The sequence below is a fragment of the Canis lupus genome, chromosome 30 (genome assembly GCF_003254725.2).
Source record: "Canis lupus dingo isolate Sandy chromosome 30, ASM325472v2, whole genome shotgun sequence".
Lineage (NCBI taxonomy): Eukaryota > Metazoa > Chordata > Mammalia > Carnivora > Canidae > Canis > Canis lupus.
Genome location: NC_064272.1, coordinates 31,706,729 through 31,722,309, shown reverse-complemented (window position 1 = coordinate 31,722,309; position 15,581 = coordinate 31,706,729). Strand labels below are relative to the sequence as shown.

General features: G+C 36.3%; 1 protein-coding gene across 22 annotated transcripts in view; it reads right to left on the bottom strand.

The window, feature by feature from the left end:
- IQCH (IQ motif containing H) overlaps nucleotides 1-15,581 on the bottom strand; it is a 214,018-nt gene that overhangs the window by 146,683 nt on the left and 51,754 nt on the right. For 19 of the 22 annotated variants that reach the window (XM_025472384.3, XM_035708685.2, XM_049104104.1 and 16 more), the window contains one exon: nucleotides 5,211-5,331. The exons of the other annotated variants lie outside the window; for them this stretch is intronic. In XM_025472384.3, coding sequence (XP_025328169.1) covers nucleotides 5,211-5,331 — 121 coding nt within the window. Of the gene's footprint in view, nucleotides 1-5,210; nucleotides 5,332-15,581 lie in introns of those variants that run through there. 22 annotated transcript variants of the gene reach the window in all.

Sequence of the window (15,581 nt, the reverse complement as noted above, 5' to 3'; positions counted from 1 at the left end):
TGCTCCCTTAAGCTTGAGAACCAGTAGAATTGGAGCCCAGTAATCTACATTTTAAAGTAAGTACTCCAGGTCAATCTTTTATACTTTTAAAATTTAAGAACTGCTCATTATCATTATGCCCCTTTTGAAATTAGGACTTTAGGTTTTAATTTTTCTAACACTGGATTTAACTACCTTAAAATGGTAAGAGCAATTCTTTGTCCTCATAAATATTTTCTACCTTTAAATATCAAATCCCATTTCTAAGAAGTATGCCCGACTTGCAGATGGGAAAAACAGAGCTCCTTTTAATTCAGTATATTTTCATTACTGAACTCAGAATCTCAAGGAATGTGAGCATGATTTTGACCTTTGCTTTAATATTGGTTGGAGCAATTCACTTAATTCTAGATAAACACATGTGTATACATTTACTGTTGGGAGGAAAAGGTTAAGACTTTGGGATAAGTACAGGAGGCTGAGTATCATTTCATTGAAATGCTGGAATCTCTGGAGATGATCTGACTCTATAGTCACCTTTGTTTTTGATGAGGCTATTATAATTCTCTAGGGATTAAGGTTAATTTATAGAAAACTGAAAATAGTGCAAGTTTCTTGTTTTATACGCATGCAAAGAAACTCTGTCACACAGAGCGATGATGCTTCCACCCCCCCCCCAAAAAAAAGCCAGTTGTTTGTCCATTTGCAAATTTAGTTCAGTGTTCTTGATTTGTAAAGGTGTCTGTTGTTTGGATTCTCCTTGGAATCATAACATCTTACTGATACCCTCATTTAATCAATGAGTTAAATAAAATCTTTGATGTGTTCATTTTATAGTTGTATAAGAGTTATGGTTTTACTCTAAAATATATATACATCTTTTAATAATTTTGGAGATCTCACCAAGGTGAGCAGAAGATTCACCTGAAATTGCCAGAAATGATGCTCTGCACAGGAAACCGAGTCCAGGCATGGGTTTTCTTAACACCCCCAGGTGAATTAAAAGTGGCAATAAAACTTTATTGATTGTTTTTCTAATTTTGGCATTACTGTATTATTCCTATTAATTTTTTGTTTTTCTTTTTTGTTCATGTATGGCTAAGTTATTCCTTATTGGTAGCTACAGTGACTGGGAATTTGGCGATCTCCATAAGTGGATTAGAGTCTTATAGACATCTAATTCCATGTTGAATCAGGGACAATAGAGAATATAGTTTGTTAGTCTTTTGTCCACTTGTGTATTTTGAGCTCAAATCAGCTAGGAATGTCATGCCACAAAGAAGGTGGCATCTGGACCAGTAAGTGTGTTTCTGTGTTTATCTTTCATCCATAGCTAAAATTGTAGAGTTGAAGCTATGAGCTCTGCCTGTATCTGTATGTCTATGTGTCCATAATTCAGAAAAGCCTTTATCTTTCATTGTGAATATAGATTATTTTCTTGTCTCTAGATGGTATTAATAAATTAGATTGTAAAATCTCAAATTAAAGGAGCTCTGTTCTGGCTGACTTACAGAAAGAAATAAGTGCTTATATAAATTGAATATTCTTAATTGAATTTTCTTAAGATTTTTAGGAAATAAGGAAATTAAACTTCTAATACTTTTAAATGTGTTCCCCCTCATCTCTCAGATTCGAAACTCTCATTGAGTATCTTTGCTTTTCATGGCAATATAGTTATTTGCATAGTTTCAATAAAAATCTATTCTCCTTTTACTAAGCTATAATTGGAAAAATCGCTTATGTAACCAAGACCTTATCTGAATTTCATATTTAAGAATGAATAGTTATTAATCATGAATGACAAGTGTCTTTTAAAGAACTAAGGTTGACTTTATGTAGCCAATGCTTACAAATCCTTCCAAAAAAACTGGCCTGGTACATGGCTTTATAGGGTTTCCATTCTTGCAGGTGGTAGAAATGGGTCATGTCCTGGCAGGCCCAAGAACCTTGGGATATTAGGATATTTGGAATGCCTCTAGAAAAGAGGAATATACCCAAATTTATAGATCCTGTAGTTGAAATGTGGTAGGCAGAGTTTCTTGGGCTTGATTTTCTATCCTTAGGATAGCAAGTAATAGAAGATTTTAAAAGTTCAATCTGAGATTCCTTATGAAAACTTCCTGTGGAGCAAACTTAAGATGGCCTGTTCTTGCTGCACCTGTGTAAATAATCAGGACAAACCTAATGAGACCAGCCTTATTTTTAAAAAAATTTTTGGAGATCATTTTAATCAAAGTGGTGGAAGACTATAAGAATATATTTTTTTTAAGTTTTGGAATAAGCAAAAGAGATTACTGGATACCTTTGGAATGGAATGCTGGAGCCCTCAGGGATTACCTGAACCTAGTCCTTGTTTGAGCTATTTCACAACTCTAGAGATTAAGGTTATTTTGTACAAAAACAAAACAAAACAAAACAAAAAAAACCTGACACTAATACAAATAATTCTTATCTACAGACTTGAAAATAAATTCCATCTGGTGAAGGGACATTCCTCCTTCCCATAGAAATGTCAATTTTGCATCTATTTGCACATTTATTTATATTTATATTATTTATTTATATTTATATTCCTGCTCTACAAATATCTGTTCTTTATATTCTCCTTTAAAACAGTTGTGACATCTTACAGATCTTTCTCTCTCTCTTTTAGAGAAAGATTTATTTATTTATTTATTTGAGAGAGAGAGTATAAGCGGGGGGAGGGGCAGAGGGAGAGAGTCTTCAAGCAGATTCCCTGTTGAACTTGGAGCCCAACCTGAGTCTTGATCTTAAGACCCAAGAGATCATGACCTGAGCCAAAACCAAGAGTTGGATCCTTAACTGATTGAGTCACTCAGATACCCCTACAGATCTCTCTTTTAATTTACAAGTTAAATAAATAAAATCTTTGACATGTGTTCATTTTATGTTTGTATGACATCCATAATTTTACCTGTTTTGGGAAATTTTTTTTTAAAGACTTTATTTTTTATTCATGAGAGACACAGAGAGAGAGAGAGAGAGAGACGCAAAGACAGAGGCAGAGGGAGAAGCAGGATCCACGGAGGAACCATGGGACTCAATCCCGGGTCTCCAGGATCATGCCCCAGGCCGAAGGCAGGCTCTAAGCCGCTGAGCCACCCAGGGATCCCCACCTGTTTTGGGAAATTATCCCTTAACACCATTGTCTCATTAAACTTTCATAACACGTTTACTTTCCAGTTGAAGGGATTAGGGATTAGATAGATGTTCATTCATTCAACTGATATTTGTTAATTGCTTGTTATGTGGCAGGAACTATTCTGGAGGCTGGGGGTGCAGTGGTGAGCCAGAGAGAACTCATGGAGCCTCATGTTCAAAGACATGAAATAAACTCACAATAAATATATAATTACAAATTATAATCATCTATGAAGGAAAAGACAGGTGCTTAAGGAAGTGACTTTTCTGGACAGAAATAGAGACACTTGAGAAGGCCCATCTGAAAATGTGCTTGGCCTAGTGAGGAGCAGAGGGTAGGCTCATATGGCAGAGGGTAGAGGAAACAGCAGAGAATGAAGGGAAAGTCCAGGTCAGGTCTGCCTTGTTTGTAGAGTTTGGAGTTGATTAATCAATCGCGACCAGAGAACAGCTTGTCTAAGGTCACACTCAGCCTGAAAGTTTGGTTTGGGTACTGTGAGACATATATTCTTAACCATTAAAAAAAAAAAAAAAAAAGAGTTTGTTTTCTTTTTTGGATGTAGCAAGGTAACTCGAGAAAAAGTCAGGAAGTTTGTCCTGCATTTTCCAAAACAACTCTCTCTTCTGGGTGTTGTCAGTCCTTTACCTCTTGCTGGACTTGTGTGAACCTGAGATGACAGTTAAGGGCATTGGGAACATGTAAAATTCTAGACACTGTATTTACATTTCTGTGGCTTGTGCTTTCCTGATGCTTCTGTTACCTTGCACAGTACCAGACACATGGTGAGTACTCAATAAATATATGTTGATTAATTGGCTGATTAAATACAAATATTATGGTAGGCCATCTGTTCTCTGGTGATAATTGAGGGATGAAAATGATTTTTTTTCTGGGTCAAGTTGCCATGGTTCTAGATTCACCTTTGTTTTGCATCAGTTTTTTCATTATATCTATTGCTAAGGTGGATATTGATTGATTGATGCATTCATTCACTATTTCATTCATCTTAATTTGATTCAGGAAGAATGTAAGATGTTATTAAAGCAAGAATTCTGCTGGAGTCATTCCATAGTCGCAGGGAGTAAAGATGTAAACTAAGTAAAATCATATGTCACAAAGATTTCTGAACAATATGGTTTATAACTAGAAAAAGTAATAGTTATAGTTGTGAGCTTCACCCATTAAGGAGCTTATAATGATGCTGGGTTCTCTTGAGTTCTGCTATTTCTCCAGCAGCAGGTCAGTAAACAGAGCAGACAAGATGGAGAACTTTAAATCTCCAAGGACCAAGAGAACCTTTGGGAAGCAACTTTAGGTCCAAACTATTCCAAACAACAGATAGAAAGTGAGATGGGAATAATTAAAGACTATCTCCCTTGGTTATATTTGAGATACAAAAGGGAATCCACTTAGGCATTTTTCAACTCTTCAGCCAATTAAATTAAGTAGCAGGGAGAAGTAGAAAGGGTGATACAACACTCAGTCCTTAGTAATTTACTTACTCTTTCATTTGCTTATTCATTGAACCAACATGGCTCTGGACGCTGGGGATACTGGGATGAAGATGATATGACCTTTTGTTTAAAAACTAGAAATCCACTGGTTTCCTGAACAGTAGAATTTAAATGGTTTAAATGCCATTTTCATTAATTCTGGCTTCATATTTTTGCATACTAGTATATTAAAATAAATTTTTAAATGCTACCAGAATAGCATCAGAAACTATCTGCTCAGAAGCTTGAAAAATTCTAGTAATACCATGTAAACACAATAATAATTTAAACACGTAATACCATCAACATCTAAATCAATAGTAAATCTCTGGAATGATGGGTTATTTATTTATTTATTTAAATGATGGGCTTTAGAGGTGGAAGGGACTCTACTTGTTGTCTAGTCCAACCTTCTGATTTACAGAGGAGCAAATTCAGGCCAGAGTGAAGACCCCAACTTGTTTGAGGTCACCTAGGAGAGTTAGTGGCTGAGCCCGAATTCAAACTCCCTATCCCACCTCAATGCTCTTTCCCATAGATTCCTAAGCACATAAAATGGTCATTGAATCACTAACCTTTCCTGGCATCTGCTTGTGGGACAGGTATGGGGGTGAAGTAGGGATCTGTGCGGTGAGAAGTTGGTGGAACCGTGAGGTTGGCTATTGTAGACCCTTTTATTAACTTCTGAACCTTCACCTAGACAATCAAAAATTTGTTTTCAGCAGGCAGTTTTGCTTTCAAAATGAACACAGTTTTCTTGTAAACAATAAATAAGATTATGAATAGTTTCATTAAGTTTTAATAAAGTAGCAATAGCAGCTCCAATTTTATTGCTCGTGAGGACCCTGTGCTATTGTCTACTGTCAGGAGTTTGTGTAATTTAAAATAGTTAATTAAATCCAATTAACATGTTGTGATTTCCACTATGCAAAGTCACTATAGTAGTTAATAAGGAAACTATTAAGATTTTGTTCAATTTTAATGACTATGATATAAAAGTGCTAAATCTTGACAGAAGAGATTTTGAATACAGCAAAGTTTTGTACAGGCAAATTTCCCAGGAAATGCACATTAGAGTTGTAAGAGTAAAAATAAACCAAGCAAACTGGAAGAATTTCAAGATAGATGTATCAGGTTGCCTGAGTGGCTCAGTCTGTTAAGCGTCTGACTGTTCATTTCAGCTCCTGGCATGATCTTAGCATTGTGAGATTAAGCCCCCACTTAAGAGTCTCCCTCTCCTACTACCACTCCCCACATACCCCTAAAACAAACAAACAAACCAAAAAGATTTTAAAAAAAGATAAATGTATCAGTCAACATTAATAGGTTGAAAATGAACTTTGAGTGGACTCCTGAAAACCTCAGAGAGAGTTAGAGACTTGATATCTAGATCAGTTACAGTAGATGATTACCTTTTCTAAAGTCATTAAATGCTTTTATTATAGTTATGAAATATGAATTGCTTCTAGCTTTTAAAGACTAATATGTATATTGCATATAAATCACATTTAATTGTATGGCTCCAGTACACTATTTTTACCTTTATTAGAAGAGGTTATGAATTACCTGGGCCCTCCTAGCAGGGAAGATGTAGCTGCTTGGTATTTATAGACTGATTTAAATTTTCAAATCATTTTCCAAACATTAATTAATCTGTATAACTTCTAAAGGAATTAGACAACAATTTGCCCTTTAGCTAATAAAAAAACCAAGACTGATAGTAGATTTGTTTAAGGTCGCACAGTACCCAAGAAATACACAGATTATCAATTTTAAGATTAATTTGATTTTACATTAGTGAAATTTGCCATTGGACTCTGTTGTACCACACCTTATTGCTCCTTAAGGTCATGGGAAAAGAAAAATTTCATCAAGCCTGGGTGGGGGGGGAGGTGAGGGGAGAAAAGTCACTTCTCCAAATAAATGTTAGCTGAAAAATGCCTGTATGAACTAAGGATGTGGGGTTTAAGGGAAACTGTAAGCAGCCACCATCCTGTGAACACCAAGCATTTGGTGAGGACAGTTTAAAAGGACTATAAGTAGGGTTGTTGTTGTTTTTTTTTTTAAACAGGAAAGAGTAGAAGCACAATCTCCTGCCTTCTAGGTGAGTTGGAGGAGGAAAGAGGAGTGCCATGAGCTGTCGTGTGCACGTGGTGTTATTATGGAACTTCCATCTTGCTGATCCACCTTGGTCTCTGTCCCATCCCCAGCACTCCTCACCCCACCTCACCTCCAGACCCAAGTGGCCTGCAGGACCTCCTAATCACCCAAGGTGAACACTACCATGTTCTGCAGACATGGCATGTACATAGCTGATTTTCAGTAGCAAAAATGGAAGGGTCTCCACTTGTCTGATTGATGTCAGGGTCAGGGAGGCAAAGGTAAATCAGAGGAAGAAAGAAGGATTCCACTTGAATAAAATTGTCAAGCATTGCGAAGACGTAAAATACAGATTGGCAGTTTCAGGGCACAGAGCATCATTTATCTGGATTTTCTGAAAGCCTTTGACAAAGTATACCTGACAACCTACTCTTGAAAGCCAGAGTAGCAGGATCCGACATAAAACACAATGCAAAGTATGACACAAAGGAGAGGGTGCAAAGCAGATGATATTCCAGTTCTGTCGGGAAGTCAGCACATGCGTAATGCTGGTTTCTGTTAATTTTAACAGAAAATTAAAGCTGTTTCAATTGCAGCTATCTCAACAATGTAAAAGCCAGACTCAAGATGTGTGTGTATGTGTGTCTGTGTGTCTGTGTGTGTGTGTGTGTGTGTGTGTGTAGGGGCATGGAGAAGACGGTTACACTTGGGAGTTGACATCCTCTTGGGATTATAGAAATAAATCCGGCACGCAGTGTTATTGGATGTGAAACATGAGCCCGTTCTGCTGTCTGCTCCCCTGGGAAGGACAACCACCTTTGCATTTGCTTGCTTGGAGGGAGAAGGCATGTAACAACCTTCAGCATTTACTGAGCACTTATTATATAACACTAACTTTAATGCGATCGGCGTTAGGCTTCATGAGGAATGGAAAAGTTAAGGGCAATGGGAATGCGGAGGAGGGAGTAATTAACTCTGCATCCTGGCATTGCAGAAGACTTCAAGACCCAAGCTGTATGTTAGAATCTCTCAGGGAGCTTTTTAAAAATACTGCTGCTGAGCACTGGACGTTATGCTATATGTTGGCAGATTGAACTCCAATAAAAAAAAATAAAAAAATAAAAAATAAAAATAAAAATACTGCTGCCTGGGCCCCAACTCTGGGCGAATAAACCCAAATGGCTGGGCTGGAGCCTGGGCTTCAGCATTTTTATAATGCTCTCCAGGTGATTCTGATGTGCAGCCACAGTTGAGGCGGACTGCAGGAAGTGATATTTAAATTCTGTCTTAAAAGAAGCATTGAATCATATCACATGGAGAAGAGGATGCAATTATTGGGAAAAAGAATAGTGGCGACAGAGCAGACTAGCATATGGACGCATGAAGACTTCATGGAAGGTGAGGAACTCAGTGTGGCTGGAGTATGGTGTGTGTACCAGGAGGGGAGGGCGGGGGATGAAACCGAGCGGTAGGTTAATGCAAACTAAAGAAACCAGCTTTAGGAATGTGCCGATTGCCTAACAGAAGTCAAATATCTGTTTCTGGCTTCTCCTTTATGTCATCTTTGTATTTCAGGCTGGAACCATGCTCTGTAGTTTGTATAACACGATATGGACTATCATAGAAATAGAACAATGTTCTTTATATCTGGCATGTCATTACTGTTTCCAAAACTCTGTCGCTTAGTGCCTCAACCTTCTATAACAGCTTAATTGTTTTTTAAACTTTAAAAAAATAGCAAAAGCTTAAAAAGGAAAACAGCAATCACATTCCTGCCAGCCAGAATTAATCATTGTTAATAATTTGGTATATTTGCTTCTAGTGTTTTCAAATAGAAAAACCATTCTATTTTATGATTCTGGTAAAAAATGATATATGCTCATTTTATAAAGATTCCAATTAATGCACAAAAACACAAAGATGAAAGTTTAAGAAATCAGGTGATCCATTATTTCTGATATCTTTGGAATGATTAATACATCAGTTTATAAAAATAGGATTTATATTCCATTATTAAACTTAATTTTTAACATGAATTTAATATGAGGGGAAAAGACTGAATTGAACTCAACAAATTATTAAACCTCAAGTTAATATTTCTTTACCACAAGATTCCTGTGAGTTGAAAAAGATTCCTCTGCAAGGGCTGGTGACTTTTTTTAAAGGGCCAGACAGTAAATATTTTAGGCTGTTCTGATCTGTTATAGCCAGAAAGTAGCATAGACAATATGTAAACAAATAGTGGAGCTGTGTTCTAATGAAACTTTATGTGCAAAAACAGGTGGTCAGCCCTCAGGCAGTTGTTTATGGACTATTACCCTATAATTAAATAAAAATGATTATGAAAAACATTTAGGTTTTTTTAAAAAAATGTTTTAAATTTGAATAATATATCCCATCTTCAAAGGATGAGAACATTAAAACTCTCTTGCTACCCCTCACCTTCCAATTTTTTATTATATTATTATTTTTATGTTGTCCAGATTTATAATATCTGCATTGTTTTGAAACTATAATTGCTAGGGTTATTTAGTATTCATCCTATGTGTAAATGGATCCAGTGTCATGGCTTCTCTATGCTAGTTCCTTATTTTGATTGACTTTTTTGAAGATTTAATTTATTGATTTATTTTTAAAATTTTATTTAGAATTACTTGACATATAGTGTATTATTAGTTTCAGGAGTAGAATTTAGTGATTCATCAGTTGCTTATAACATCCAGTGCTCATTACATCACATGCCCTCCTTAATAGCCAACACCCAGTTACCTCATCCCCTCACCCACCTCTCCTCCAGCAATACTCAGTTTGTCTCTTAGAGTTAAGAGTCTCTTATGGTTTGGCTGTTTTGTTTTTTTTTTTCTTCATTTTTGAGAGAGAGAAAGAGAGAAAGTATGAGCAGGGGGAGGGGCAGAAGGAGAGGAGAGAATCTTGAGTAGACTCCATACTGAGTAGAGCCCGATGCAGGGCTCAATCTTATTACCCTGAAATCATGACCTGAACTGAAATAAAAAGTCAGATGCTCAACAAACTGAGCCACCCAGAAGCCCCTATTTTGATTGATTTCTTAATTGCCTGCTTTGGGTTATCAAGCAGTCCTTTCCAAGAAGTGCTCGTGGGTATTTATACTTGAATGATATCTGGGGTCATCCTCTCTTTCCTCAAAATTTTGTAGACACTGACTCATTGTCTTCTATGATGAATATTGTGAAATCTGATGCCAATCTGATTCTTTACCCCTTGTTGGTAACTTCTCTTTCTGCCTGGATGTCTAAAACATTCTTTGTTTTTGAAGTCCAAGTGTTTTTTGTTTTTTTTTTTTTAAGATTTTATTTATTCATGAGACACACACACACAGAGAGAGAGAGAGAGAGAGAGAGGCAGAAGGAGAAGCAGGCTCCCTCTGGGGAGCCCGATGCAGGACTCGATGTCAGGATCCCAGAATCACGACCTGAGCCAAAGGCAGATGCTAAACCACTGAGCCACCCAGGTGCCCCTGAAATCCACATGTTTAACTTGAAAATACTTTGATGTAATACTCTTCATCAAATTTTCCTGGGAATTAGTGCTTTCTACCTGTAGATTTCATTCTTTCTTCATTCTGGAATTTTTTTTCCCATTATATCACTGGATACATTTTCTCTTTCATTTTCTGGGTTTCCTGTTTTAGAGACACCAAGTGTCATTAAATGACACTTAAAATGGCTTATTTTTATCTTTTAAGTTGTGGTACCTAACTATTCATTCTCTCCTGGTTCATTTTAGAATAGAAATCTTCTAGCTGAGCACACATCTATCCAGTTCAGACTACATTTCCCAGTATCTCTGGTAGCTAAATGTGGTCATGTGACCAAATTCAGACCAGTAAGACATAAGCAGCAGTGATAAGTATAACATCTGGGCCATCTTCTTAGAATGCCTGCCCTGAACTCTCTTTATCCTTCTTGTGGGTGAAAACATGGGTGTAGAGAGGAGCCAGCTTCAACCACTGGAATGAGAGTGTCTGTAACCACAAGAATGAGATGAGACAGCATCCAGAACCCTCTCTGGGTTATGCTCCCTATCATGGAGCAGACCTGTTCTACTAACCTTAAACTTCTCACCTGTGGACTGTTTTGTGAGTGAGAAATAAACTAATCTATTTATGGCATTATATTTTCAGATCTTTTTGTTACAGCAGCTTAGTCTGTAACAAACTACTATGCATATCTATTAGCTTCTAATTAATTTCCTTTGTCTTTTTCCTTTACATTTGCTGTGCTTACAGTCTTTTCTCCATGCCTATATTTCAGTGTTCAGCAGTGTCTGTTCTGTTCTTCCTATTTATAGTTTATTTATTAGTTCCATAAAGTATTTTGGTATTCAATGTGTTTCCTTATGCCAGCAACCTCCCTTTTTATCTCATTCTGCTATTTTATCATCTCATGGCTAAGCTCTAGTTTTACTTAATTTATGTTCCTATCAAGCTGTGCTATAATGTGAAGAAATTGTGAGAAAATTCCTTCTGTTCCTTGAGTTATTTTTTTTTTCTGGGTTAGGCTTTGTCTTTTGCAGCCCATGGTTGTCCCTCCCTCCTCCTCTCCCTTTCTTTTGTTAGCTCTGGGTGAAATACTGGGTGGTATATAATAAATCAGTACAGTGGCCATATCATTTCTCTCCCCATTGTACATTCTTGGGCAGCTCTGCCCCGACAGTCTGCTTACTCTGATGTAGCATCTCATTCCCTGTTGTCTGCTACCAGTGTGTTTTCTTTTCCAGCAACACATTTGAACTGAATATTCTGGGTGTTCTCCATCTTTCTGTTACCTGAGGGCCTGGGTCAAGGAAGCCTCCGTTTCAGGATATATACAGTCTTTAAAAATTTGTAGGCTCTCCTCCCCCTCCTGATATTCTGATGAACATCCTACATCCTACAGGCCTGCTGTATTTTGTCCTCCCTCCCTCCAGTCCCAGGGGTTTTGGATCATTTCAGTAGAATTCTGAAGATGTCATTTCTCTCTGGAAGAATTCGACATGTTATTTACCTTCCAATTTCACCTCTTTCTCTCAAGTCCCCTAGTCAAAAATAAAAATATACAAGGATGCTTGCTTGCTTGTCTTCTCTACAGATTTTATAGTATTTCTGAGAATCTCAATATTTTGATAATTTACCAATAGTATTTCTGTTTTTCAGTATTTCTGTATTTCAGAGAATATTTCTGAGGGGGAGGGAGGGGTGAGGACTGGAGCTATATCATACCCCTCTACTCTGCTCCAGAATCTTCTGGTGAGTTGAAACCTGCACAGCCATATTCTGCAATCCTGCCCCAGCCCTCCTTCCCATATTATGAGTGGCGTACTAAAGATTGGGAAGGGAACATAGCTAGGATACACACCTAATCTGCCCAATAGAGGGAGAACTAAAAGGGCACATCACTGCTTCATGGGCCAGTGCTTTTTACTATATTTTTTTGCTTCCTGAGTTTTTGAAACTTTCAAGCCAAACAACTCAGGTCACCAGCCCTACTCCTATCCTCACAGTAAAGCTCTATCACTCTATCTCCTTTCTCAGTGTCACTTCACACAGATACAGTAGGAGCCTCACTTTCTCTCAGACTAAGGATTACCAGCATTCTTGGAGCTGAAGAAAAACTCCCTTGAGAGGCATCTATAGCATAAAAGCAAAAATCATGGGCTTAGTGTACTAGATTTCAGCCCTAGCTCTGTCATTTAATTAGAAATGTGCTGGGGTAAGTCATTTAGCTTCTCTGAGTCTCCATTTTATCTTCTGTACAATAGGTATATTTTTATCTATCAATAAGATGAATTTTATATGAAGGATTTGTTCCTGGATACATTTCATAACTGAATTCACAGAATTGAGACAGCCTGAAAGAATGGCAGTTATGGCAGAGACTTCAAGATGATTCAGAGGGTAGAATTAGCAGATAAAGACTTGAAAGCTGTTATTATACATATGTTAAAGACCTTAAAGGAAATATGATCATGAATGAATTAACAGATGGAAAATCTTGGTAGAGAAATGAAAACTATAGAAAAAGAACCAAATGGAAATTTTAGAATTAAAAAGTAGAATTTGCAAAATGAAAAGCTTGTTGGGTAGGCTTGACAGCAGATTGAAATGGGCAAAAGGAAAGGGAGTGAACTTGAAAAAGATCAACAGATATTATCTAATCTGAAGAACAGAAAGAAAAAAAGACATTTAAAAAGGAATAGATCTTCAGTAACCTACAAGAAAATATCATGCTGTAAATTTGTATGTGATTGAAGTCCTAGAAAGAGTGGAGAGAGAGAAATGTGGAGGAAAATATTTAAAGAAATAATGGCCAAATGTCTCCCAGTTTTCTGGAAAACATAAACTCACAGATGATCCTAGAAGCTCAATGAACCTCAAGCAGGATAAACACAAAGAAAACGACACATAGACTCAACATAATCAACCCCCTGGAAGCTAAACAAAGAAAAAACTTGAAAGCAGCCAGGAAAAAAAAAAAATCATATCCATTATCTATAGAGAATCAATGATCCAAATGATGGCTGACTTATTAGAAACAAAGGAACTTTAAAGCATTGAATGAAAAAAAAAAAACACCCTGGCAACCCACAATTCTATGTAAAAGCAATATAAAGATTTTTTTCCTTTTTTCAAAAGAAAACAATGAGTCACCAGCAGGCCTGTGTTACATTGCATTAAGCAGGCAAGAAATGTTTAAAGGAAGTTATTTATTTATTTTATTTATTTATTTATTTATTTATTTATTTATTTATTTATTTATTTTTAAGATTTTATTTATTTTTTCATGAGAGACACAGAGAGGCAAAGACACAGGCAGAGGGAGAAGCAGACTCCCTATGGGGAGCCTGATGTGGGACTTGATCCCAGGACCTCGAGATCACAACCTGGGCCAAAGGCAGACGCTCAACCATAGAGCCACCCAGGCATCCCTATCGGAAGTTTTTTAGGTGAACAGAAAATGACACAAGATGGAAACTTAGATGTCTATGGTAAATATAAAATACTATGTGTTTTTCTCCCTTAATTTCTCTGAAAGACAATCGACTATTCAAGGCAAAAATTATAACATACTGTGAAGTTTACAATATGTATGAGTCACATGACAATACCACAAAGGATTGGGACAATAGCACAAATGAAATTGCAAATACTTTACATTGTACGTGAACTGGTGCAATATTAATTCTGCAGAAACTCTAATAAGTTGGGGATGGATGTATATTGTAATTCATAGAGGAACCACTAAAAATAACACAAAAGAGATATAGTTTAAAAGTCAGTAAGAAAAAAAAAGTAAGACAGACTATTAAAATAAATTTTTAATCATATAACCCTAAGTTAGGCCAGACAAAAAAGGAACAAAAAAGAGATGGTAAAAATAGAAAATAAGTAGAAAAATAGTTGTCCTATATCAAACTATGTTAATAATTGCATTAAATAAAAATGGATTAAACACTTTAATTAAAAAGCAGAGATTATCAGACTGGATTTTTTAAAAAAGATTTTATTTATTTATTCATGAGAGACACAAAGAGATAGAGAGTCAGAGAGACAGGCAGAGGGAGAAGCAGGCTCCACACAGGGAGCCCGACGTAGGACTCGATCCTGGGTCTCTGGGATCACGCCCTAGGCTGTAGGCAGTGCTAAACCGCTGAGCCACCAGGGCTGCCCTATCAGACTGGATTTTAACCAAAGATAAAACTATATGCTACCATAGGAAGTGAATTTTTATTTTATTTATTTTATTTTATTTTATTTTATTTTATTTTATTTTATTTTATTTATATTTTTAGGGAGAGTAAGTGAGCAAACACATATACACAATGGGGAGGGGCAGAGGGACTAAGAATCTTAAGCATACTTCATGCCCAGGGCAGAGCCTGACATGGGGTTCAATCTCACAACCCTGAGATCATAACATGAACCAATATCAAGAGTCAGATGCTTAACTGACCAAGCCACCTAGGCACCCCAAGATGAATTTTAATTTTAAAGACACAAGTTGAAGTAACAACAACAAAGGATTGATATACCATGTAAGCAGACAGCAAAAGAAAGAGGGAGTGGCTATATTAATATCAGACAAAGTAGACTTTAAGACAAGGACTTATAGAGAAAGACTAATAAAAGGGTCAATTAGCCAACAAAACATTAAAAATCATAAACATATATGTCTTTAATAACATTAACACAAAATACATGAAACAAAAATCATCAGAACTAAAAGAAGAAATAGACAAGTTTTCAGAGTTGAAGGTTTAGAAATCTCCCCTGAGTAATTTGTAGAACAAAGAGATTTTAAGAACTTAATAAGGATATAGAAGATCTCAATATTACCATCAGCCATCTTGACCTAATTGATATTTATAGAACACTACAACCAACAACTGTAGGATACACATTCCTTTCTAATGTACATGGAACATTCACCAAAATGAATTATATCCTGGACCATAAAATCAGTCTCAATCAACTTTCAAAAAATTTAAATCTTACAGAGTATGTTCTCTGATCTTGATGGAATTAAATCAGAATTCAATAAGAATGAGAAAACTAAGACAACACCCTTCTATATAACTCATGAGTCAAAGAAAAAAATCACTAGGGGAATTTTGAACTGAATGATAATAAAAATGCAACATTTGAGAATTTGTGGGACATAGCTGGAACACTGCTGAGAGGGAATTATCAGTCTAAGTGTTTACATTAGAACAGAAGAAAGGCCAAAAATCAATCATCTGATTCTACCTTTAAAAGCTTTGAAATAAAAAAGAAGAGTAAAATAAACTCAAAATAAATAAGAGGAAGAGAATAAAAACAGGTAAGAGGA